The sequence below is a fragment of the Ptychodera flava genome, chromosome 12 (assembly GCF_041260155.1).
Source record: "Ptychodera flava strain L36383 chromosome 12, AS_Pfla_20210202, whole genome shotgun sequence".
NCBI classification, from domain to species: Eukaryota; Metazoa; Hemichordata; class Enteropneusta; family Ptychoderidae; genus Ptychodera; species Ptychodera flava.
In genome coordinates, this window is record NC_091939.1 from 31,854,007 (window position 1) to 31,881,861 (window position 27,855).

Here is a 27,855-nt window from a genome sequence, read left to right on the forward strand (position 1 = left end):
CTCCTTTCTTCCGCTACAACTTTACACTTGCGATGTTACAGTGCAAATGACGCCCATTTACATGTAATGACCAAATTATTGGCAATAATGGCAATAAATAAAACACAAGTTATAGTGATATATTTTCCAGTAATCTCACGCCATAAATATCATATTATCTTCGAACTGGAGCCTGTTGACGTTGAGGGGGCTTCATGAGCAAATTGATATTTTCTACGAGGGGGGGGGGGGGGATCAGGGGGGACATTTGATATCCTGGGGGGGTCTGGAAGATTTTTAGGGGGCATTATTTTTTTTCCACATGTTCCACTGGATGTTTTTTTTTCCTTGTGAATCCTGGCAGTTTTTTTTTTTTGCATTCTTCCTTCAAAGAATTTTTTTTAATGCAGCGATGTTTCAAATTCAATCTGTTTATCATACATCAACGGACTTTGGTGAGATTCTTTGGCCTGAGGGGGCGGTGGATTATTTTTTTTGCAGACGTTAAAAAGTGGCTGACCCCCCCCCCCATTCCAACTTTCGAAAACAGGGTGACCCCCTTGCACAGGACAAAGGTAAAACATAAAGTGGAATATAAATTGAATAATTCAGTATATATATAATATATATATATATATATATATATATATATATATATATATATATAATATTTGGGTATATTTTAAACATTCAGTCATTCAGTGAAATAATGAAATTGTTGTCATGTCAGTTTTAAGACAGGAACTTAAAAGTGTCAAGTCTCAAAGTTTGAATATAGTATTTTGAATGAGCGGTGAATGTACTCCACTCTTTTTATGCATAACCAGATGTCCAGAACTGTTGTAAGAAAAATATTATTGTGAAATATTAGTGCATGTTGCTTTCTAATATTGAATTTTCATATAGGAAACAGAAAGGTGTCAGGAATTGTCATGCTTTTCATGTGAACTGCAGATTTCATAATGATTAGAGTACACTTTGCAAAACAGACTGTCAATCTACAGACACCAAGATATCTTTGACATATACCGGTATCTCTGTCTTATTATCATTAAAGTTACGCGCCCGAAGGGCGCGCCGAAAATGAAATTGAATGATGAAAATCATGGCTAGTACGATGCATATGATGCATTTTAGGCAAGTGGAAAATCCAAGAAAGACAAGAAGGATACACGGAAATGGGAAAGTTACATCCCAAAATGTTCCTGCTGATACTGTGATAGATTTATTTTTTCACATTAGCTTGCCAGTTTTTTTTTCATTAGTCATCTAAGGCAGAATTATTTTTCCCTTGTATCTGCTGGGAATTTTTCTTTTTTCGAAATCTTCCAGACCCCCCAGGATATCAAATGCTCCACCCCTTATAATAATAATAAACCACAGTGACGCGGCGAAGCATCCCCACAAACCAATTTCACTGGTCACAGTTGGCTGTTCTACAATCGCCAATGAAGCGCATGCGCAGACATTGAACGCGTTTGGTCAAGTTGAACGTCCCACATGTCCCACGTAAACCACAGTCGAGTCCCTCTATCCACCCAGGTCTGTTCAAACATTCACTTCATTCTTCGGCTTCGCGTACCGTCACCATTACGGGTGTCTCTGAAATTATTTACGTTGCTCACCACACCCTTGTCCATTCATCTTTAGTGTTCTTTTTCAATACCCACTTCATCGGAATCATAAACTCGTAAAGGGATCAACAAGATGCTGTACGTACAAGCACAGACATAAGACTGGAATCACACCCGTGCGTGAAGTCATATTTACGAGTAAGTCCTGTCAATATATTCTACTTGTACTTTTCTCTTTGCGACAGCAGTATGTTACTATAGCTCTGCATGGACTCCATAGCTCTCCCACCGGGAGACCGTATAACGCCTGTATGTGTTACTACTATGATGTTAGTATAGTGGCTCTTTGTGAGTGTAGACCCAAACCGAGCACCACAACGCGAATAACACATACTATTAGATTAGCGACTCGTCACCCGAGACCGTGGCCGGGGACATCCTCGACCCGTACCGTAGGACTGGGGAGGCCGTACAGCCGTGAACACAGCATCGTACGCAGGGCTAGATACCCGAAGCTAGATAGTCCACTTGATCGATCTCGTACTCATTTATGCCCCAATTCCAAGGGCGCTCATTTCTCCTGTTGACGAGAACACCGTGAATACTCACTGGCTAAACCGTAAACGACCTTAACAGAACAATAAGTGTTCTATGAAGGTAATACAACAATACAGAGTAAGTGCTTTACAACTCATACAAGACCGCAAAGAATTTGTCGACGTAATAGACCGCGAAAGCTGCCGACTGTTGGTACATTTGCAACGAACAACATCATGGCCATGACACGTGGATACTTTTGGCAAACAGAGTCAGGGTCATCACTAGCTGCAATAATTGTAGCCTTGGTTGGCCGTGAGGAATGGGCTTCTGTCCGACGTGCGGCTAGCGGCTCGCGCCTTGCACAACTTGAAGCCCAATCCCCACGGCCAACCAAGGCTACAATTATTGTTAGCTAGGTCATCACAGTCGCTTGGCAGAGTGAACCGATACACAACAGCCGCTGTGTGGTAATATATTTACTTTTCTTATATACATACCACCATGGAGCTAGAAGTGGATATTTCTATCTCCACGATACCACACAGCGGCCGTCGTCATCGTGTATCGGTTCACAAGCGACTGTGATGCCATGGTCATCGTATGCTGCAGTTCCGGAGCCCACAACTTTCCCCGACGATTTTTGGTTTTCAAATGCTGATTTTCATGAATTTCATATTTCCACAAACCAAAGCTCAATATTAAAGTGAAGTGTGTATACAAACATGTGTAAAGAATATCAGATTAACCCTTACTACTTAATCTTGTGAAAGTTAGTAAACTAAATTTTACATTGTAAGGCGAGGAAAAAAAAATTATCTGTTCAACGGGCCCGACCGACCCATATTTGGACCACTCCACATTTTTCTTTTTTTTTTCCAAAATCTCTACGAATCTGAAGAAACGCGGAGATGTTATTCAGTGAACATCTGTCTGTAAGATGAATGACCTTCACATTTTCGATGACATTGACTTGAGTGAGATTGATACAGGCTATGATTTGAAGAGTAAAGGTGGAAGCGCATCACAAACATTTGGTCAAGGTGAAGGGCAGGGTTAATACGCCGTGGAAAATAAACTATTACGCCACGTGTTCCGTATAGCTTAGACACTCTGTACTGTATTGTTTCATCGGCGTTATTTCACGTCCGAGTGGTTGTACAGTCTATATTTTCTAGTGTTCCTATTTTCAGTGTTCCTTGAAAATTCTTTATTGTTCTTTGAGTCATCACTCGTTCCGATTTTCGTCATGGCTTTCTCCTATCGAATGTGTGGTTGTAAGCAGCAGTTCTCACTGCAGGACGGACATGATTTGTGTTTCCGTTGTCGAGAATGCACAAGGAGTCAACCTTGTGACATTTGTTTGACTTGGACACAGGACGAATGTCTAATTTCGCTCCCTCGCTCGACGACATCAACCCGGACATCCCCGGGCTGACCCGTCAGTTTCTGAGTCGCGAGTTTGGTTGGAATGCACCGTGCTCATATGGCTGGTGACACCAACACAGAAATTAGCTCCGTTAGATTCAGGTGCCGCCAATGAAGCAAAAAGGTGTTCGTGCTAAGTTTTTCAGCGGGCAGGCAGATTTCAAAACTAATCAGCGGGCGGGGAGAAAATATCGATATTTACTGTGGGCGGGGAAGAAATTTCATTACTTAATTTCAGCGGGCGGGGAGAAAATTTTTGACAGTGGGCACCGGAAAATACGTAGAGGGAGGAGAAAGCGGCGTGCTTAATAGAACCTAACTTAGAGGGGAGCAATGTTCCAAGGTATACTGCTAACTGCTTGCATGGTTTTGTGTTGATCTAGGTTGCATAGTGGGCATCTAGTTGGCAATGGGGAATTTCAGTAGTAGGGAGAGGGCAGCGGGGAGCTTGAATTGTTGTGGGGAGTGGGGAGCGGGCAGACTGTAGATACCGGAGGGCAGTGGGCATCAGAATTCAGTGGGAAGGCACATTTTCACAGTATACCAGTGGGAGGGCAGTTACGAACAGCTCTCACTTTCCCCTCCAAGTTTTAGGTCAGGGTCAAAATAAGAAAAATCGGTATATCAACCTTCAAAACAGGTTTTGTGATGATTTTGAGAAATTCATGAAATTTACCAGTTGACCTGTAGATTGAACTGTAGAAGTGAAGGCAAAGAAGCTGTTCTGAGACAACCAACCCATGTCAACAAAAAATTGAAAAAATCATGAACGTACTAAACAACATATCCAGTATATGTTATGTGACTAAGAAAAAGCATGAAACACACAAAAAGTGTTTATCTTATATGTTCTGTTTAAGAAAAACCAAAAAAAAAAAAATCAAAAAAAAAAAAAAAAAATCCGACCTACCTACCCAACTTTGAAGTCATCCCGCCCGTTGAACAGCTTTTTTTTTTTTTTTTGGCCTAAGTATGAAATTTTACTGGGTCCTGTTTCCTCCTCAGTTTTTGAAATTGTGAATTTTACTTACAGACCCAATTTTTTGTTTTATTTAATCACATCCCATGATTTAATCCGCGTTCTGATTTTTTTAATATACTGAGTAACAGCTGTAACTATTAATTTTCAAATAATTTAGTTTTATTTTGTAGTACCTAAAACCTAAAACAGTTATCTTTTACTCTACTTTCCCACTCATAGACAAACAGATTGAGCATGTACTATTTTGGAGAGTTAATGTGATATATCATGGATCCATGCTTACAGAACGCGGATTCATGCCCACAGAATCTTATTCATAACTACACATCCAGATCTCTGTGTTCCAGACACTGTTAGAGGGCGTTTCCAGACTATGACTATAGACAGATTAGATATCTATATTATGATAGACTAGAAATAGAGCCTTGCCAGAAATAGATCTAGGTGAAGCATTTGATTACAATGTGGTCTACACCACACTTTGTACACCAGCTGGTCATCATGACATATTCCCGTCTCTGTGTTTTTGCTCAATGCCCCATCGAATTTATAAATAGCATCTGGAATTGCAAATCAGGATTGGATAATAAAAGAAGCATAATGGTAGAGGCCATAACTGACAACAGATTGTGAACTTATAAATGCTGTATTCATGCTGGAAAATCAGTTAGAATTCCAGGATCCTAATATTCAGTATGTGCTATTCCTTTGTAGTAGAGAAATCATGTTCTATCACTTTCATCACCACAGACACTGATAGTTGTCATCGTATCTTTAGTTATCCCCGTAATCCATGGCAAACAGAAGTTATATAAACATTGATAAAAAGCAGCCGCAATGATAAGCGTTGTTCACTTTATTCCCTGTGTGTACCATTTTAGGGTTCTTGCATTACCCACCTTGAAAGTGAAGGATTTAAACTTTTGTTCAAACTTTCCTCCAGAAAACTTTCAATCTTTGTCTTTCAAGATCAAGAATAATCAAGAATAAAAAGTCAGGGGTCACCCCTATACAGTCTGGGGAAATCCAACACAAACATTTCTACTGAGTAAGAAGGCGCAATACAGACAAGAGCAGTGCATCTTGGGAGCAAGTGATCAATGATATATAATATTATATTATGTTTTGAAACAAATTCACTGAAAATGTAGTTGCTTCAAGGTTATGCAGAAGTGGCTTTTGAAGTCCTTCCTTACTAATGAGTGACTGATCAAGTGAACGATGACTTTTATGTCTTGGAATAGATGTCTTTCACTTTCGAGTCGCATACTACATGTACCTTAACCAGAGTCTACTAGAGTGGCAAATCTAGTGTGGATTCAATTTGCCAAAGTGATCGTGAAAGACCTTGATAGCAGGACATGTAAGTGTAAGTGTATGTGTATGTATCGTATACTTAGAGAGCATCGCTCACCACTGGATCAGGTTGTCACTTATCAACCCACTGATACATCATGTTATTGTAGCAGTAGTTGAACGTAGCTTTAGTAATAAAGTTTGAAGAAAAAGAGCCGCCGCCTCTGATTTGAGTCAAAAGATCCTGCTTCACAAACAATCCCACATACACATGGTTTATACGTACACTAAAGTAAAGAGATAAGCTCAGGCTGTGATAAAGCCAGTTTTTCAGACAGGTATACAGATATCAATTACCAACTTGGCCATACTATGCAATATGACCAACCAGGCCAAATTATGCAATCCAACTTAGATATCCAGCTGGTGAGATAATTGATCAGACTATCAAATCCTTTTACACCTCAGATCTATCAGATCAGTGCCAAATTTGCACCATGATAGATGTATAATACTCTGACTAAAATGCAGGTAGGTTGAAGAGAAGTTTAGAACTATCTGTGGACAGTAAACTGCTCATGATTTACAGAATCTCTTGTCTCACTGTCTACTTTCTTGCGATCTACAGCCGATGATCCAGTAACCACTTGTAAGAAAACAAACAGTATCCATATTCTCCTGATAACAAGTAGTGAGACCCGCGATAAGTCGTTTGCCATGGTAACCCAGTGATCAAAGCGGACGGTCAAAACGGCAATGCCACACTGAATATCCATGAACATCTGTTCGAAGCGGAAGCTACAGTAGTGACGAAAAGATGAGTCTATCCTATGAAAGGTTGGCTGACAGTAAGTATAACCATAGAACAAATGGCGGCATGTGCTTTGTTTTTGTTCTGCATCCATGCCAGAAAAGTGAATGTTCTTCTTTGTCAATCCTAAAAACACCTGGAAAGTAAGCCTTGGCCAGCAAATGCAGTGCAGTGTTACTGTTGAGAAGTTAATTCTAGTCTTGACCAAAATCCAGTGTCACATATTGGTGGTTATCACATACTGTATACAAGCTGTAATTGATAAGTTTGGTATAAGGAACTTTAACTCAACAACATGTCTAGTATAGGGCAAGAACCTGTATTTTACAAAAACAATAATTTAAAAAATTGAAAATAATGCACCAGATGTTACCCCAATGGAGTCTCTAGCAAAGCTCATTTCTCTCAATACTGGTTCATCAACCAGTGAATTGAATGCCGCACATGAACTCAAATTACTGGACTAATTAAGTGCTATGATTTTACAATGATATGTTAAATGATATAATTGTTCACAGGGTGATCTGAATTGCAAGACCTGGCAACTATTTTAAATAGCGCTGTCAATGAAACAATGGAAGGGGAAACAACAAAGCAAATTACCATGGTAACCACAAAGGCTAATATCGTCATCATTGTTAGATTATGGATGCCTTTCAAAATGTTTATGATTGTAAGCAAGTTGTGACAAGTCTGAACTTGATTTATATCAATACATGTATAATTGAAAAAAGTAATGTAAATCCTGATGTTATTGAAACAGCAGATTATAGCAATGAAATAATAATGATAACCCATTGACCTTTTAATAGGTTATATTTAGGGGAGTTATAATAACATCAGCAGAGAAACAGTTAGATTGGAAGCTGTCATTGTTGCTACAAATTTGAAGCTGAATTTTGACCAGACTTTTAAATTTGTGAAAGTGAAAAAAGATCCGCAGAGTAAAATATAATAATGTTGATATGTATTGATTGTAGAATGCTGGTAATAATTTGTACAGTTACTTTTTGAACAGGCCCACAGGTCAATACAGAATATGCGTCTTAATCTGCAGATTGTTGCAAATGTATTTGTTTGAGATTTTCACCTTTATGTTGAGTCATTCAGAGTTATCACATACATGTAGGTCTAAATTTTCGTAGAACTATACTTTTGATCATAGACCCTCCTGGGTCTACAAAGTATGTCGTGAGATATTTCCCAGTAGTACACTTACTTGATATAAATGATTTTCTCTTTTCTTTGATAACATTTTAAAGATTAAATTTAAGCCAGAAAATATGCCAGGTTTGTTTTCTATACTGCTGTAATAATTATAAAAGATCAATAGTTTCAACAAGTCAAATTGATCAACATTTGTTCATATGTAAATCCACTCTGGCTAGTACATGTATAAGCTTTTATTGATATCAGCAATTCAAGCCATGTATTGATCTCATTAGACCATGTACATGTAATTGACGGTACCTAAGAATAAGGCACATTCTTCCAGTGCTAATAGTCAGGTTTGCAAGCTAAGATAATCTTAGGATGGATATCCAATTCAAACGTAAGTTGTTGTTCCTTTTTTCAAAGGCTTGAAATGATCACTGGATTTTGTTTCGTGTACAGTGTTTCAGCCTAAGCAGTTTTCATTATCTGTTATCACAGCATCTACCTGTATAGTGTAATACAGTGCCATAATGTATAAGTGATATGCTTCATGTACACAGTGCGTAATGACAGTGTAGAATAGTGTGTAGCATGTTAATGGGGTGCAACATATTGTTAAATGTAGTGCGATGAAGTACTGTCATACAGTATAAACTTTAAGGTTGTTTGTGCTGTCATTTGCAATATGTAGAGTATATAAGTTAAACGTTAGTTTGTTTGCACAAATGACAAATGATGAAGAAAAATTAGCTACCATAGTATTGCATGTTAAAGAGAGGTAGAAATGTTGCTATAGATACACCATGATGACATATTGGATGCTGTGAGTATATTATTTCCACTGCAGCTGTTACTAGCCACACCTGGCTGCACTCTGTTTCATTACATACATCATCCATGGTTAGTGAACTGTCTTTAATATCAATATCCTTGGGTAGTGAACTGTCTTTCATCAAATTATTCAGAACAAATCGTACACAATAACTGGTGTTATCCGTAGGTCAGATTAGAAATACAGCCAGACATTTTCTATCAACAGACTCAATATTGACAAGGCTATTCGATAGTACTACTGTAATTGCATGTATGTAGCTGTTTCCAGTACAATGTAAATATAATCCAAAATGTGTGTTCAGTCGTAAAGGAACAGCAAAAATAAAATTATTGATGTAAAAACACTGAGAAACACTGGCTGCAGGTGTGTAAAAAATATTGCAGAATAATTAATCTGCTGTAAGTAAATTTGAAAATAATATTAACATTTCATTTTCACATAATGGCCTTTGTATTGAGAGGATTTGATTTAAAAATGGATATTGAACAATGCTATTGTACAGTGCCTGTCAATGCTGCCAAAATTGTCCAGTGATTTGTCAAGAATCAAACAATGTTACAACCAGCATGGGTATATAATGTTTGCTTTCTTTTCCCAGGTAGCAATGAGGATGAGGAAGAAGTTAACGTTATGCACTTAAGGAATGTCTTAAGTCATAGAAGATTTGACAAGGACGGTGGCAATGATGGTGAAGTGACATTTACAGTAGAGGATGCGGTGGAACACATTGGATTTGGAAAATTTCAAATCTTTCTCACCCTCATCATGGGCACTTTTAGCGTAAATATCAAATTTTTGTTGTACATTATACTCCTCTTAAAACGTGATATTTCCACATTTATAAATCACTTTTCTGAATAATATGCACAGTTTCTTACAGTAACAGTGTTGTCCAAACTTAAAACTACAATTATATCATGTTTATCATTTTGGAAGACGAAGAATTTGTAAATTTGTTCAACCCAACATACTAAAGCTAGAAAGCCTAGAGAAGGAGTGGGAGATAGCGGGGTTGGAAGGGAAAGTAAGAAGAAAGGAATTTGAAGGATTTTGATATTACATAAATGTTAATACAAAGAGAGAAAACATCTTTGTTCATCTTCTTTGATGTAAAATTAATTAAACATGATAATAACATTGGGAAAGTCATTCCGGTAGCTCAGACCTGTTGATTCTACTGGTGTCTGTTGACACATTAGTTTGTCAAAAGAAATTGCAAAGCAATCAATTACAGCATTGTTCACATATTTCTCATGATATCTTGGTTTCAGTTTTCAGATGCCTGTGAAATGATGCTTCTGGCCGTCCTGTCACCTGTTCTGCGATGTCATTGGCAGCTATCGTCGTTTCAAGTCGCCTGTATAACCACAGTAAGTCTCTGAAAAAGAAGTGAATGATGAGTTATACATACATGTATCAGAGCTTGATATTTACATGGTATTAGATCTTTCACAAATAAAGGGCAAGTTCAGCCTAATGTCAATCAATCCTCGCTAACTTCTTACCTGCTTTGTACCTGTAGAAAGCCACCATATTGAAAATATGGTCAAATTTGTCTGAGACTTGTATGACTCACTTTATAGACTGCAAAATTGTATAAGTACTGTGTGACAACTTGTAAGTGGACTGTATCTTCTCTCTTTTTAGGATAATTTCATGAATCACAATCACATCAATGCAGAATCAAAGTTATCAAAGTCACAGGAAATTAAATTTATATTATCCATTATATTGCATACCATCCGCCCCCCAAGTCGTACCTGACATAAATTTCTACATTGACTTGGTTTTCACTAGGTTGTATTCGTTGGAATGTTGATTGGGTCTCCTGTATTCGGAACTGCCTCAGACAGATTTGGAAGAAGACCTGTAAGTATGCTCATTATTTCTATCAGTTGCTTTAGAAACTTTAAAAGGCCATTGCTCTTAACTGGACAATATCTTTCAGTATTTTGGGTCTGTGTATACAATTGGTCCACTCCCTCCAGAATGTTTGAATACCCAGTATGGAACACCCCTTCTTATACATGTAGACTTTAGTCGACAGTTAAACTACTGACCTTATAGAATTCAATCATCAACAGTGAGTGGTGTTGATAATCTGAATACAGTGTATTATGGCAATGCTTCACTTCTTTGTTGTTAACTTTTTAAATTCATGTGTTGTTGTCACTTGCTGTAAATTCAGTTAGTGACCTCTTGGAAAATGCCAGTGCATGTCTGAGTTTCTGCAGACCTTTGTGTGTAATTAATTCTGCACAATTTACAAGGACAATATTTCAAATCACAGTTTCCAATTTATCTGCACTCCTATTCTCACTACTAATTTTTTGAAATCAACGCTAAAAACTGGTTAACTCTATCAATCAGTTTGTGAAACAAGACAATTTTCTGAAATCATAGTAAAAAACTGTCTAGAAATGCACTGTACTACATGATCCAACTTATTGTTTGAGTTACTCTACCGTGTTTCCAACTTGTACCGCTGTTTTCTGTATGTTATATATTTTCAATATCAGACTCACAATAGAATTGTTAGTTTGATGTTTGAACATGATGCAGTGCCCTCTAGCACAGCTTTGTACATGTAACTTACATGGTAATGGGTGATGGGTACCTATTAAATCCAGAAATGCCTGTTTTATGATAGAGTACCGGTAATTGAAAAATCTACAGATGACATTTTTTGTTGAAATTAAATACTTGGATAGGATATTAATTCCAGTATACAGATTGGCAGCAAAGTAAGAGTCCAGCTGTTTTTAACGGCACAACAAGTGGCAGTAGGTGTTTTCTAGGTCAGGATATGAACCATCATGACATTGCCTAGCAGTAGCATGTGAAATTACATGAACAGTTATTATGGTCTAATTATCTGCCTATTGTGCTGATTGCTCTGATGAAAGTAGCAATTTTTGAAAATTCTGCATGAATTAAATTACGGGTAATATATTGCTAGCAAAAAGGTCAAATTTCTCTTTGATTTTTCTTCGATTCCAAAAGCAATATGTTACACCTACTGACCTAAATTTATGGTCGAATAATAAAAAGCTATCTTTCATTGAGTGTCTAAAAAGTAGAGGAAAGTAATTGATGACATTTCCAAATAACTGGTTAATACTGAAACAGTTTCCATGTATGTTGAGATATGCTACCATGGCCACTGTGAGGATGCTGTCAGTTAGTTCAAGGTGAATCTCCATTGTTGGAATGCAAAGTAAAATTTTTTTGAAATTATGTGTGAAATATTTACAGAATATGTTCAAGGATGGACTCAGTTTAGGTAGCATGTCGTCAGTTTAAGGTCAGCTGAATTGTATATTTCATATTTATGTATATCTATGATATCACTCTTTGTAGCTGGTAAAGATAACAGTCTGGGCTGTACTTGGGAGATGTGAAATACAAGCACATTAATCATGTAGTGATGGTAATATGAAGTTTAAGTTCAACCCTTTCCTGCCAGACAGTATCACTTCCCCATCTACCAAGTCAAGAAAAAGTGGTATTGAGCCAAAACCATATGTCTTTTAACCCTCTGGGTTTAGTGTGTTATAGAAGTTTTAGTCTGTAAAAATCATTTTTACAGTATCTCAGGGGCCATCTAATGCTCAGTTTTTTGTTAGAATGCACCATACATGTATGGGACATGTTGTGCCCCAAAAGTTTTAACCTACTTGACCTGATGGTGAAAAATGAACTTGGACAAAGGAGCCCAAGCTGCTGTTGAAAAACTAGTACAGAGAGCATGCTTGATGCAGTAATTTGATTTCTCATTAAGATTCAGCTTTATGGAAATTTATGAAATCTTTGACACGGATTCAAAGGTTCATGTGGTGAAGCAGACAGATTAATCAGGGATAGAATTTATCTGATATCAACAAGTAAATTTGAAAATTGAATATAAATATTTATATCATACCAGTATATTGATGGTGCAAATACAACAAATTGATTGGTCATGATGTGAAAAGAATTGTGGTATATTTGCAATGTAGCACGGTGGCACAAGTGCAAGCTCTCGGCAAGAGCAAAAATTTTTTTGATATTTCATGCCAGAATTTCAAAATACTATTATGATATAATAGCAATAAAGCACAGTGACGGTATATCATGAGATTTTGACCAGTTCATAACATGTATACATGAGGAATCATATAATACCCTAGTGTGATCTCACCTTGTGCACAAAATGAAATCATTTATCACGCTGTCAACCAGCTCTGAGTGAGGGTGCTAGTACATATTAGTTACTCCAGGTTTTGAAATGTAATTTTTTTTTTAACAATGAGCAGTATGTGAAGACAGTCGCCATGACTACTTTTGATAAGTTAGAGAAATATGCAGGCACTTATTTCCATTTCATGTCTGATTGTTATGGCTTTGATAGCATGCAATTGTCATACTTATTACTATTTTATATTGTGACTGTCCTGAAACTGAATCTGCTGTACGATTTTGTACAGTTATTTAAAATTTATTTTTTAAACTGAAGACATGAAAATATATTTTTTTAATGTAACTTTTTGAATTATAAGTTAATCAAAACCTAGAATTGAGCAAGGTTGCTTTAAAGTATCAACACTCATGTATTTTTCTGTAAAATAAACCATAGTTTATGCTTTATTCAGTGGAGAGAATATGCCATTGGAATATAAATTTATAATATGAATGGAATACCAGTGTGTCCTAAGAATCCCTTTCAATTGTACAGTGGAGTATTATCCAATGGCAATCTGGATGATGAGATTTTCATTTTCGCAGCCCATATTAACACTTGTCACAACTCAAGACCATAAAACCCCTTTTTAGGTCAGTGTTGAAACATAAAGAGATGGCTACAAGCAGATATTAGAATTATATTTATTTAATTTAATTATTGATTTGCATCAGGCGCCAGGCCGTTGGACATATTAAAACATCCATAATGCACAGCACAGACCTGTACAAAACGCCAATGGTGACTCTTACCTATCGATTGACATGACTGGGGTTCTACGGTGATTTCATCCTGAACAGCAAGGTGTATCAGTGTCCTATCAGTGACTGTACTTAGCAGTTCTCTATGTGACAGTTAAATTGATGACACATCAGCTATTATGTGTATTAATTGGCTTCAATTTTGAAACTAAAAAGTAGCATATGCTAAAATATTGACAAATCTAATCTCTCTTTGATATAGGATTGAAAAAATTGCTCACCATATGGGACTTATTCTGTCAAAGTAATTACATTTTGTTTTATGTTTTAGCTGTGAGATTAATATCTGCTGCGTAATTTTCTACAAAACAACTCGGTACATGCTGTAATTGTAACAGTATGCATAGTCTACCAGTACGCATTTCCTCATCAAGCTATATACGTTCAGTGAAAATTTTAGGTATACAATCTACATGCAGCAATGCTGGAAATTTCAGCAACAAAATAAATTTATTCGTTGCTTCAAGTCTGCAATTCATGGACAAAATAACTTTTGTCCCACAATTTGTATGAATAATTCATACCAGACGTTTGAAGAAAGTATTATCTTCATGATCAACGTGATACTGGTGTACCTAGCTTAAAGCAAGATATGCTGGGTATTTTATTATTTTATTATCGGATTAATGTACACTATGATACTTACATTTAGAAGGCACACTGTTAGGTATTCTTAAAAACATGATAGTACGCTATAGGTATATTTTATATCATGAAAGAGGCGGTCATTGGAAGTGTGGCGTATTTGTTGCACATTGGCTTTTAGTAACTGTTTACTATTACTGTAAAGGAGATGAGACCATCTGTTTGTCCACTTATCCCTAAAAGTGCAAAAGGGGATGTTTTTGTCTCGTTAAAAGATGTGCACTCAAAGTGACAGTTAATTATGGTTCATTGATGTTTCAGTGGTTTGGACTTCAAAAAGTATGAGATGTTGCATATAGCAAGTGTATAACAATGGTGTGTGGTAATTGTATGGCGTGACACTAGTATTGCAAAAGATTTCAAATAAAGAGAGCTTTTATTGCAGCAATCAGTCAAAGTGTAATTGAAATTCAGCTCAATAGAGAAATTGACGAGGGATTAACCATTTAATCTTACACATAGGAGGGGAATGGGGTCAAGTTGGGCAAAAATATTTTGTGGAGTATTAAAAATTGGCTGAATAGGCTTTGTAACTATTCAAGTTTATGAAAGACAAAATGTTTTCTATGAAGCATGGCCAAAAAAAATTGTGTAAATTTGAGAAAAATTTTATGCAAATTCAGTAAAAAAAAAATTTTGCAATTTTTTGACATGGAAAAAATTACACATAAGTATCCTGACCCCCATTACCCCCACCACCACCAATGATCATCACTAAAAGATATATTGTCCCTCAGATATCAGATTCCCTGGTGGAAAGTGATCAGACTGACTCACAGTACAATAAATTACCCACAATACTCTTTGATTTGTATCCTTGAAGGTTACTTTTCTAAAAACTTTTTCAGTTCTGTATGTAAGCACTAGTGTGCAGCATTAGAATAAATTTTAAATAATATCTAGTAAAGTACGTTTAGAAATTTTCAAAATAACCACTAAACAACCATAAAAGTCATATTCTGCAGGTGCTACAAATGCCATACTTTTTAGGCAGCAAGTTATGACGAACTGAAGGGGTCATTCTCTGAGAAAACTTAGCATGCAAATTTCTTTTGTCACTTCCATTGCAAATAATCAATATCCTTTTGTTTCATAAAACAGGTGCAACTAGTCTCCCTACTTTCCATCACATTATTCTGTATGGCTGAGGACACAATCTTTGGCAAATTTCACAAAAATGCTATCTCCTCTCTCAATTATGCATAATTTTCCAAATTATTTAAAATGAGAATTGAGAAGAATGGTGTGCATAAAAGTATGTTTTCAAAATTTTGATAAATAGTCTGTGAATTTGTCTACACATGGGAGACATAGTAGACTTCACTCAGGTATCTCCGAGGATACAAATCGCAATGAATTATGGGAAATATACAGTACTGTGTGACTTTGCTGTAGAACATTCTCTAAAAAGCAGCAAGGGCTTCTACTTAACAGAGAGACAACATCGGTGACACGAAACATATGCTATGACTGTTTTGTGTGTATTTTAGTAAGCCCAGTTTGTGAGTCAGGAATATTTGCATGTGATAACTTACCTAGGTGGTGCCATATGGTTACCAGGGAGACCCGATATTAATGTCCATGAATACATTCCCAATGGGTAGAGATTTGAACTGAGGTGGAATATATGCATTGTAATTATAACACAGTTTTATAAAGCATGGTAGAAAAGAGTAGTCGCAAAATAATATACGTTTATGTTTAGAGGTTTTAAAGTTGGATGTATGTTTATGTTTGTTTTTGTGTCTTTCTAACACTACATGTATGCTCATGTCCTTGTGTCTGTGTCTGTCATATGTTTAAGGGTTTAAGTTGCTACTCATTTGGGAAAAAAAAATGAAATAATTTCCACCAGTTCATTAGGCAGGTGGCTGTAAATTTCACACGCTAGTGTGCAAATATTATTTTCTACCCTGCTATAACTATGATATATTTCTGTATTCTCTGTTTAAATCCCTGACCATCTGTTGCCAGTTGAATACTTCTCTTAACCTTTTTGATGAAAACTACAGGTTAATACCATTTTTCTGCGATTGCAGTATTGTAGGTTTACACCACTTTCAAAAGCTATACTCGTAATTCTCTTGTACTCTCATGGTTTTCCAGTATGTACAGCCACTGGGACATGTGGTCTTCTAGTGTAAGATAGTGTAGTGCTGCAGAGTCGCTGGTACATACATGTTGTCTGCATAGAAATTCAGATTTAGTCTCTATATACTGAATGGTAGATATTTCCTGTGTTTTGATTAATGTATGAGGCATGTAAGCTAGCAAATACTGTCTCATTTCTAGGTTTTTCTCACATTTGGAAATACCCACCTAAGCTTGAAATCTGAAAACTACTGGGAAGGGGGGATTTATTTCTGATTTAGGGGACCATAATAAATTATGCAAATTGAAGTTATGGAAATTTAGATGTTTTTAGGTACAAGGGTCAAAGTGGATCAAATATCAAATTAAAGACTGCCTCCTGTTTATTGCTCTTACATGTAGGAAATGTTTAATGTATTACAAGCTTACATGTACACAGATCGATCACACTATCATTCATACATCAAAGTTCAAAGTTTTGTAATCTGGGGTAAACTGTAGTTGACAGTCTTTTCACTAATAATTTGCACATCTTTAAATAAGTGGGTTTAATGAACTGTGTCAGGTTACATTATCGTCAGTAATCACAGTATTGCAATGCCACTTTCAATACCTAAAGATCTCTTTGTAGAGAGGGACATGGGGTGTGTTTGTGTTTATTTACGTAAAAGGGGACTTTGTTTAAATGGGACAGGGGGATACCAGCAATCATGCACTCTGTGAAAATACTGCAAATATGACCAGGTTACTCAGTCCTTTTTCTTAAAGGTTCCTTGGCAAATCAAAGTAAAACAAAATAAGAGAACATCTGAAAGGATATCAAGAAACTTCTCCTACTGTCTAGGTGTTTCCCAGCTGTCTAAATTTTCCCTTAATTTGGCCAATCAATGCATTTTCCTAATTGTTACCTGGCATTGCAATTGTACTTCAGTATCATGGCACCCTTCAAACATATTGTGATAAAAATATACTATACAGAACACATGTAAAGATAGTTCATTAAAATCAAATACTAAATAAGAAACATATTTACATTTCATGTTTTCTATCTTTCCTTGTTACAGATACTGATACTTGTAGCAGTTTGGATATGTTACTATGGTTACATGACAGCCTTAAGTCCAACTTTTTTTTGGCTGCTCTTTCTGCGGTTTCTTGTCGGATTTGGTATAGGTGGAGCTCCACAGGGGTGAGTGAACTTTGACCTTAATAAATATTTCTCTGATGAATACACATTTGTGGCACATATGTGATATCAGACATATGTGTATAGTAGTCATCGAATGGGTATATTGTATAATTCACAATATGACGTCAAAACAAATTCAATAATTTGTATCATTCAACGAAAATACCAGGTCCAAGAAGCAAGGACAAAAATGACAAAGAGGATCAGGTCAGCTTGAACCTTTGTGCAGGAGCTTACCCATTCTGACCAGTTGTTCAGAATGGGTAAGCAGACTTGGCTAGCATCAGTGCGCCCTCTTACAAACATGTATTTCTGAAAACTTTGTGTTAATTTGTGGAAATATCTTTGCATCAGCTTCAGACTTTACTTGTTATAACCAAAAAGGCAATTCATTTACATTGTGGCACATCATTATCTGCTGAGAGGGCATGCTGGCTAGCATGCTGCATATACAACTGTCAAGATTGACCCAAAGTGACAAATTTAGTGTTGTTGTTGTGACTTAAGCCAGGAATGGTGTCAATCAACATTTGAGAAAAAGACTGTCATATTTCAATACTAATGCGCATATCCAATCTGCCATAGAACTTAATTACTAAGAGATTAAACAGGAACTTCCCTATAAAAGCCGGTACCGTTTTTAGCTACTATAGACTATAGTCTATAGAAGCTATTGGGATGGGTATCCGTCGGCGTCCGTCGTCAGTCTGTATGTATGTATGTATGTATGTATGTATGTATGTATGTATGTATGTATGTATGTCCGTTTGTGAGGCGTCCGTCCACTAAAATATCTTGAGAACCGCAGTACTTACTGATTTGATATTTGTTGTGTAGATGAAAAATACGATTTTGAGAAACTTTTTTTTTAATTTTTTGATATTGTTGAAAATAGGCAAATCAATGCCAAAAAAGGTGTTTTTGGTAAAAAATCTTCTTCTTCATAACCGCTGGTCAGACAGCTTTGTTATTTGGTATACAGGTCCCTAGGGGTAACCCAACTTAGACTTGTTCAAATTGTGATGAAATATGCAAATCTGTATTTTTAAGGAATTTTTTTGTCATTTTTGGTCAAAATTTGACTTACATTGTATGTAATTCTTGTACTGTATAAACCCTATCAATTCACCCAGAAAAAAATAATTAAATAATTGAATTAATTAGGAAATCATCAAAGCCAAATAATTTTAGTGTAGAATTATCAGAAAGTTCAACTTTTTTTGACAGTTTCATAGTGAAATGCTTACCATCTTGGAGGATTAAAACATGTAAAGGCAACTTTCCTGAATCCCAACTTTGACATATTCTGAACCGTCATTTATTGTGCCCTGTATTTTATCTAAAAGAAATTGCTCAAAATAGTCAATAGAGATAGAGATAGAGATAGAGATAGAGAAAGTTCTAATTTCCATTTATGGTTGACTTGGTAAGGATAAAATAAAATTACTTTTTGAGGAAAAAAATAGAGTGGTCAAAGTGATAGGGTTTTTATGGTAAAGCTGGGCTGTATAAAGATTCCTCATGTGCTATTTATAGCAATTATGCAATCTGTGTAAACAGTGCAATGAAAGTGTAACATGATTCCTTATAATGCTTTTGATGACCTTGAACTTCTTAAGTTTCAAACCTTTGTCTCTTCAGTGTGCTTTCTCTGAGTATGTACAGTCTCAACTTATTAAACAGAACTCACAATGTTAATCAAAGATATCCACCTTCTTCATCAATACATGTGTCACAAAAGGTTATTCTCTACATAACTCAACAGAGCTCTGTCAACTGTTGAGTTGCTTGTTCTTTCAAAACCGCTGGTCAGACAGCTTTAATATTTAGTTTACTTGTCCGTAGGATGACCTTAGTGAGATAATTCATACAGTAAGGAAATACTTAATTTTGTATCCATGTCTATAGTAGCTTCAGGACTTTGGCCCTATGTTTTGTAAATCTATGCAAATGTAAAAAAGCCACGCAACTGATCGGATGTGCTGTCTTTGGTCCCAGAATCCCAAATTTTGCCATATTTCAGGCGTTCATTGCCATCAAATCTTGCATATGATGTCTGTGAATACATAGCGACTACACTTGATTAAAAAATAAACTGAAAAAATGTTCCGTTTTTTGTCGTAGAATGCATATGTTTCAGAATGTGTTCCCTGTACGACCATTTGACCCCTATCTTGCATATGTTACAAAGTGCCCATCATGATTATTCAAATTCATCATACGGTCAAAGCGATGCTGTGAGAATTAAAAAACTCTCGCCCAGTGTATGCAAATCACTGCGTCATCAGTAATCTCCCTACTGTGCGCCCATGGTCCTGTTTTTTTCCCGTTTAATTCTTTCTGGGAATCTCTGTCTCACTTGTTGCACTGTGCTTATAAGCTGTGTCTCACTCAAAAGTCTTCATATGAGTTTTGCACACTTGCAGGAAGACTTGTGAGTGAGATGCAGCTAATACCATATCTCAGCGACTATGAAATAAATACCTATACACTATAAGCCAGAGCTGCTGGTATATTACTGGTATTAATTATTAACTGCTCACTTTTTGAAACATTCAAATAAGACATGTGACAGCCACATATTAAGTGTAATAAAAAAATAGCATATCAGGTGATATTCATAATGTGCATCTTTTTAATGTACAGATTTACAGCCCTGTCAGAATTTTTGCCTTCCAAGCAGAGAGCCAAGTTATTAGGATCATTTCAGGTAAGATAATCATAATTGTACATCACAGCGCAGTGCAATGTGTAGCTTTTGTATTAGGTGCAACATTGATGTACTGTAAGCTTCATAAGCAATATTTAAGTCAGTACATGTATTTTCCACCATTTAGGTTCTATCAGTAAAATATATTCTATTCTAATCCTAAAATCATGTTGAAATGAATGATGATTTGACTTAATGTCAACACAGTGTTTACATGCGTAATGTATTGTTTGGTGTTATTGTGTTGATGACGGGTTTTTGACTGGAATTTGGTTATCAACTAAAAATTGTAAATAGTTAGTAATGTGTGATATTGTAGAGGTTTTTACTTTGTATTGCAACATATTTTAGGAAAAAGAGTAAGAAATGTTTTTGTTTGGTGGAACAAAAAACTAAAATGATCAAAAATTTCAGCTTTAATTGACAAAAAAAATCTAAAAGAGTTTTGTTTTGTAAACCTGATTTATTCAATCAATTTCTGTTTACATTTCAATGGAAGCTTAACTAATTCTTATATTGTTAACTTTTTACTTTGGACTGAAATATATCACATAAACTTGAATCTCTTTCTTTGATGGAACTCTAAGAAATAATCATCTTTTTGTGTTTCAGGTGTTTTGGGCATTAGGGACATGTTTTGAAGTGTTCATGGCATACCTAATCATTCCATCACTTGGATGGAGGTATCTTGTCGGGATTTCTGCAGTACCATTGACAATCTCACTTCTGTCATTCTTGTAATTTTGCTTTTCATTCGTTATATTGAATTTTAAAACACAAGATTTCTACATGATCTTCCAGCCAGCAGATAAAGTCAGCACTGAACTCATTCCTCTCCAAATGTAATATTGATCAAAACAAAACTCCTGAAACTCACCATTATTCTTGATGTATTATTAAAGGTAGAATGCACCACAGGGACAGATATTGGGAGACTCAAATTTTTACAATCCTTCTCTGATCAATCATTTGTAGGTGTTCATTTTAAAAGTCTTGGAGCAAGAAAAATGTTTGCCGTCTCAGTTTTTTCGAAAGTCAAAATTTTTTATTTTCCTCATAGAATTATGTACGGATAGTGGATATTTTTAAATTTCAAAAATCACTAAATGTCAGTTAATTTGTTTCTCTGTATTACCAAGCTTTGCAATGTAACTCTCAAAAATCTTGATTTGGCAAGAGAATGGTTGAAAATTTGTATTTAGGAAAGTGAAATACTTACACTTTTGCTCAACAAAAGTATAAGTATTCACTTTTGAGGTGTGAATTACCTGTAACCAAAACTCTGAAAAACTGCAACCTGGGCTTACTTGCATTTCATATATATAGAGATATAATATATAGAGCTTGATCTTACGTGTATCATCTGCTTTATAACTGACAGAAATAGTGTTTCATCACCATATGCTGCACTTACTCTTGAAAATGAAGAATTATAAAATGAAAAGGTTTTATCAATGACAGCTCAATGACAATTTTATGAACCCCAGAAAAATAAAATTTGCCCGCTTCAGTGTCGAAACAACTGAATAAAAAATACTTGCAGTATCCAAGTCATATTCTTCCTTTATGTAAGACCTTTCTTTCCAAGAAATACAAGTTTTGCGTCCATGAATGAAAGTATGGTGGAGCATGTAGGTTTAAGATTAGCTTATGTAAATTTCATGAACACTTTTACCTGGTTGTCATACGTAGATATACATACATGTATTAATAAAATGTTTTCTTTACTTCGATTACAGTATGTGCCTGAGTCAGTCAGATATAACATAGCTGCTGGAAAACAAGAAAAAGCTCTGGAAACTCTGGAAAAGATTGCCAGAACAAATGGCATTCAAATGCCACCTGGAGAACTGGTCAAATCAAAGGAGGTACATATACAGAGTGTAGTTAAAGCGCAGTGGTCGTCGCGCTGCGCATCCTCCTGAGGGGGTCCCCCTCTGTTGTAAACAAATCCAAGAACGCCGCACATGCTACGGGTTGATTGTAATGTTTGTGATATTACCGCTTGTTAGAATGGCGGCTGATCTGTCACATGCATATCAACTAACCAAATGTAAAACGCAATGAAAGGTCAATTAATCTAAGTTAAATATCTGCTGAATATTGAACAATGATTGCACGCTGGATGAGATCACATTTGCTCATGATTTTCTTGAATCAGTTGAATGGGGCTCGGCTACTGTTATCGCTCGAGAGCCCATAGAGCTAGACGTACGCATGTATACGCCAACAGACTATCAACGACCGGGCTCTAGTTTTCGACATCGCTAGCAAGGACGAGAGCTTTCATTTCAAGAGGCCCGACAGGAGTACAAAGACAACAACCCAAACTACAGAAATCTACAGTTCGCAGAGCAATGCCCGCTGCACCAAGAAACATCTCTGCATCTGTTCCATTCCGTGGTCTGTATGAACGTCCGTGTCAAACCGGGTATATGACGTGCTACACTCGGCTGTGGAGAATCCAACTCAACTACAAAGTTTACCCCGTTTGGGGGTGCAAACGAGAATTCCGAGTACAGGTATCAAGTCAAGCGAAGGACCTTTCATAGGTCTTCTTGTTATGTGGGGGTTATCTCACTTGAAAGAGGATTCAGACCTACCCGGCAATCAGGAGGTACAACAACGAAGTTTGCCCAGCACCGGTAGGCCTACACCAGCTAGTGGTTGGATCACTGCCATGACCGTGCACAGGACCGGGGCACAGGATCTCTCGATACGTCTATGCATGGTGTAGCCGTGCAATTTCCCTGCCAAATGCCGCGAAAACCCGCTCGATTTGTTTATTGTTTCCTGTCATTTTACTATTTCTTACCACATAATACTAGGAGAAGTAAGACATATGGTGATCAATAGTTGGTTGTGGGCCAAGTCGTAGCGGGCCGGTACGTTGTGGGACCGGATTCTCTATATCCGTGTACGTCAACGCGGTGACCGTCTCCCAACAACATCTCACGTGTCCTGCTCTGGCTTGCCGATCATGGTCTTGAGTGTAATTTTTGTGTTAGGCATTGTGCTTGTTGCTGGTCTACATATATAGGCAATGTTGATCATTTTAGTTATGTATTTTCACTGTACTGTACATAGCATTGTGTACAACAAGCGTGATCGCGCGCGATCAAAGCTTTTTGTTCACTGTGTCTGCATGCAGTAAACTCAGCGACATAATGTGCTGAGTGTAGTGTCTCAATGTTCGTAGCTCTACACGAGTTTATAGATAGAAATACACCACTGAAGTTCGTTTCCGATCTTAATATTTTACTATTGCATGATGTTGAGTCTTACAAAGGCCTTAAAAAGTGGGGGACTGCTCCCATCTCACTCCTATTGAAGTTGAGAAGACTTATGTTTACAAAAATGTATGTTTATCAACAAAAAAATCACGCACGCGCAGCGCGACGACCACTGCGCTTTAAAGTTTATCAGCATAACTCTTGTGCTGAACTTTAAAAACAATTTTCAACAGCCTAACACTTTGAAAATACTTTTATTTGAGTCTCAAAGCAAATATACCATCAATTAGTGTTTACTAAGTATTGGTTGGGAGTATAATAAATTTCATTTTGCAAATGTCGCCAAAGTTGTATATCTTTGCAATAGATTTGACTACGGTACTTCTTCCCAATCTCCCATGCTGACTGTCGTATCTGTGACTCCATCTTTGATATCCACTCTATTGGTTGTTGTATATACATGTGTGGTTTCCTTTTATTGTAAGATTTGTAAGATATGACCTATGCTATGTGATGTCAATGTACAATGCAATGCCAACAGTGTACATTTTTTGTGTTCAGAAAAGGGATAATAGACACTTTGTATGTTCCTAGAAGACATCTGTGACCAGACTATGTGCTGTTTTCCATCTGATTCTGTAGATTTTGGCATACCGTCACGCTTTTGAGTAGATACAGCTAGCTCTTGGGAAACTTTGTTTCATTAAAAGTGATAGTTGTTTTTAAAACAGCATTTTTTGGTCATTCATGGATTCATTGTCAATTGACAATTTACCAAGACTATCACATCCCATTGTTGTCTTATCTTCAGGTTCCCCGAGGAAAAATCCAAGATCTCTTTACATCAGACTACCTCAGGACCACACTACAGCTGTGGTATCTTTGGTTCAGTGCTGCTTTTGGTTACTACGGCCTGGTGCTTATCAGCTCAGAGATCCTGGAGTTTGACAGTGTGTGTGGTGCCATGGAGAAATGGAACCAGGACAGCTTGTCAGAGGATGTGTGTTATTGCCAGCTGTTGACCAAAAGTGATTATCTAACGCTGATTTTTACAACTTTAGGTGAATTATTAGGTAAGAGAGATTTGTAGTGAACGTTTTGTGGACGTGGCATCAAATGTAAAAATGATGATCCTTAAAGATATTAATAATATGCATAATTTTGTGAAAACCTTGTCACTTAACAGGCTTAGACTAAAAGCATTTCTTTCAGTATTTAAGTCAGTTGAGATTTCAGAATTATCCTGTCTGCAATTTACAAATTGAATATAGTGTGCCCATAGATAATTTTCATATCAGTAACAAGAAATGCAAACAGGTAAAATCCATCATGTGACAGTGTTGATCATAATCTACATTAGACTCTTTCACAGTCTCTCGTTCGCTAAGCAGCTTCTATCCTCAACCATGTGGTGATGCGCCCTCAACGACCTTTCTAGGAAGCAAGGCTCAATGAGCCAGCCAGACTATAGCATAGCAGAACTTGGCTTCACCGGCCCACTGAGGGCGGTATTATGGTCTGAGGCATAGCCAGTGCGCCGGCGAGGGGCTGTGAAAGAGTCTAGGTCCACATGTCCAGCATAAAATAATGTCATGGTAAATCTGACCCTTGACCTAGCAATAATGTTAAAGGTGACATTTTGCATGAATACAAGCACAGTATAATGCTGTACAGTATATTTCTTTTGTCAATGATGTAGATTTTTCAATTTATCTCTCGTGGTCATCTTAATAGTCCTTGAACTTACATTTTGTTTGACAGTAGTGATGAAAATATCATTTATTTCTTTTAACAGCAATACCAATAAATATGATACTGCCAGACGTTATAGGTCGTACCAGACTACTATGCCTGTACTTTGTAGTCTCAGCAATCGGCAATGGATTAATCCTTGTCTGCTCTACAAGGTATGCTCCTGTACAATCAGAATTTTTTCATGCATTTTGTTAGGGTCAGTTTAATCTTTCAACTTCAGTTTGTTAAAATGTAGTCAATGTATGCCCCGGTGACAATTGGTTAAATTCACAAAGGAGGCGTATATTAACATTACCAGAATGTTGTACTACTGGTGATAGTTGCCACTTGAAGCTCTTGCTGGCACATCGATCCAGCTGGAAAAATCTACAGGTTGTAATTAGAGGGTATTTTCCATTGCAGTGTAGAAAAGAGCGTCTGACTTTTCGTTGCCTATTTTAAAAGCATGAAATTTTTGTAATTGAACAATATACATGTGTGTTTAAATTGATTGTTTGTTCAACACTGTCAAATCTTTTAAAAATGAATGAATAAATCTAATAGAAATTTTTAGTATAGTTCCAATGTGTAGTCACTCACTATACACAGAAAATGTCATTTTGAACAAGTTGGTTCTTGAGCACTTTCAATAACTGTTAATTCTGTTCATTCTGCCCTAAAGTACTCTTTTTACCATAAATACTGTGTTCTTCATATTCAGGTTGGTACTCACAATAACTGTGTTTGCTGTGAGGGCATGTACCAGTGGTATTTTCAATATAGTATATCTCTACACAGTGGAGGTTTATCCAACTACAGTTCGAGCATTAGGACTTGGTTCAGGCAGTGCAATTGCTCGGGTTGGTGCAATGATTACGCCATTTGTTGCTCAGGTCAGTTGGAATTTTACTTTTGGTTATTACATCCAAAGCACAATTATATCATACCAGTATATTGATGGGGCAAATACTGTAATCTGATTGGTCAAGACTTGAAAATATCTCTGCCATATTTGCAATATAGCCCAGTTTGAACAGGCATGAGCTATCAGCTGGAGAAAATTTTTTTACCTTTTTAAAGTTTAATATTACGGTCTAATATAGCTGTCAACCATCTCAGCAATGGTCAAACCACTTGAATGTGACCAGTTCACTCTATATATGCACTGGCTATTGCTTGCGCACATTGTGTCATGAACTGGTCAAAATCTCATGGTATACTGTCATTAGATGTAGTGCATTGCTTAGCTATAGCACTGAGGAAACTTGAAGTACCATGTGCTTTGAAAGTGAAAGACTTTAACTGTGGCTCAAAGTTTCTTTAATGAAACTTTCAACCGTGGCCATTCTCTTACCAAATCAAGCATAAATATCAGGAGTGATCGCGCTAATTTTGGAACTAGCGAAACAAATTACCTAACATTTACCGAAAAACAGTCTTAAAACTGCACATTTTATTTTTTGCCATTATACACATTTGTATACCATGACTGAAAAGCTATACTTATAGAAGCATCTTGTCTTTCATTGTTAAAGCACAAACCATCAAAGGTCTATGGTTTAAAGCTAATCAACTTACATCCAGATAAAACAGTATGGTCTTCTGCAAATGTTAAACAGCTACAAATAGTCTTCTGCCATTCTTGCCTCCAACAGCAAATTTGAGCAGGTACACCCAACAGTAGTGCTGAGCGGGTACACTCATTTTTGGTTCTGAATACCAACCATTGTTCTGATGAATACATATTGAATTTTATTTCATGTACCAGTGAACATCTCATGGTATTATTCTTTCCTGTTGCAGGTTTTACTGACATATTCAATCAGATCTGCAATGATCCTATATGCTGGTGTATGTCTACTGGCCTCTATTCTGTCCATTACACTCCCCATCGAAACCAAAGGCAGATCTATTCAGGTTAGTTATGTGGAAATTTTTGCAAAGTTTTGTAGCGGCTTAAAAACAGTCATAGACATTGCTATTCTTTATAGTTTTGATATTGGTTATAATGGTATGATATGAAAGTCAGAACTTAGAATGAAATGTAAGATTCAGTTCGTAGTATATTTCCATGGTCAAATTTCATCAGTTTATTTTTACTTTCAGTAATGAGCTGTTCTCTGACTTTTTTCTTTTTTTTCCCAATAGGAATTTGAAAGGCAATCATTTACATCTGAATCAAAGAAGCTGCAAATTTGCATATATCCATATATGGGAGAAAGAGGTGTGTCAGCCATGTTTACTTATGGACACACAATACACTGTATTGGTTGATACATTGTTTCAACTTGGCCACCCAAATGAAAGTCAATGATGGGCAATGCTGGACACAAGTGACAGAATTCCTTTGATGTCTATGGAAATGATTTTTTTTAAAAGCATAAATTTTAGGTAGTTAGCACCTCAAAAATGGAAGACTTACAGTTATGCTCAACGGAAAGTAGACGATGAGATTAAATGATACCTTACTCAATTACTAATTTACATCAGACACTTTATTTCTAAAACTACACTAGTACCTCACAATATTGCTTGCGAGCGGCAAGTTCTCAAAGACAAGAATAACAAATACCAGACCTAAATGATTCCTTAACATAACAGTCGCTTGCCTGCTTCTCTGCCGACATGAGTGCCTTATCTCTTTCCACTGGTTTATTGCCGTAATCTTATACCACG

At 36.5% G+C, this 27,855-nt stretch overlaps 1 protein-coding gene across 1 annotated transcript; it reads left to right on the forward strand.

Annotated features, from left to right (window-relative positions):
• Positions 1-1,404: 1,404 nt before the first annotated feature.
• LOC139146283 (putative transporter SVOPL) lies at positions 1,405-27,453 on the forward strand. Its single transcript, XM_070717691.1, has 15 exons — positions 1,405-1,751; positions 6,425-6,644; positions 9,196-9,377; positions 9,869-9,967; positions 10,395-10,466; positions 17,378-17,502; positions 20,149-20,212; positions 20,825-20,949; positions 21,801-21,843; positions 21,952-22,080; positions 24,257-24,518; positions 25,241-25,352; positions 25,901-26,072; positions 26,983-27,096; positions 27,328-27,453. Exons 2-15 carry the CDS (start codon positions 6,614-6,616, stop codon positions 27,451-27,453), a joined length of 1,656 nt encoding a protein of 551 aa, XP_070573792.1. The 5' UTR covers positions 1,405-1,751; positions 6,425-6,613.
• The last annotated feature ends 402 nt before the right edge of the window (positions 27,454-27,855 follow it).

Excerpts from the sequence above, each read along its gene's own strand:
- LOC139146283 (XM_070717691.1), top strand. The coding sequence starts at position 6,614 with ATGAGTCTATCCTATGAAAGGTTGGCTGACA. Across the intron at positions 21,844-21,951 it reads ATGAAAGTATGGTGGAGCAT|TATGTGCCTGAGTCAGTCAG; the intron begins GTAGGTTTAAGA and ends CTTCGATTACAG. Across the intron at positions 26,073-26,982 it reads TTACGCCATTTGTTGCTCAG|GTTTTACTGACATATTCAAT; the intron begins GTCAGTTGGAAT and ends TTCCTGTTGCAG.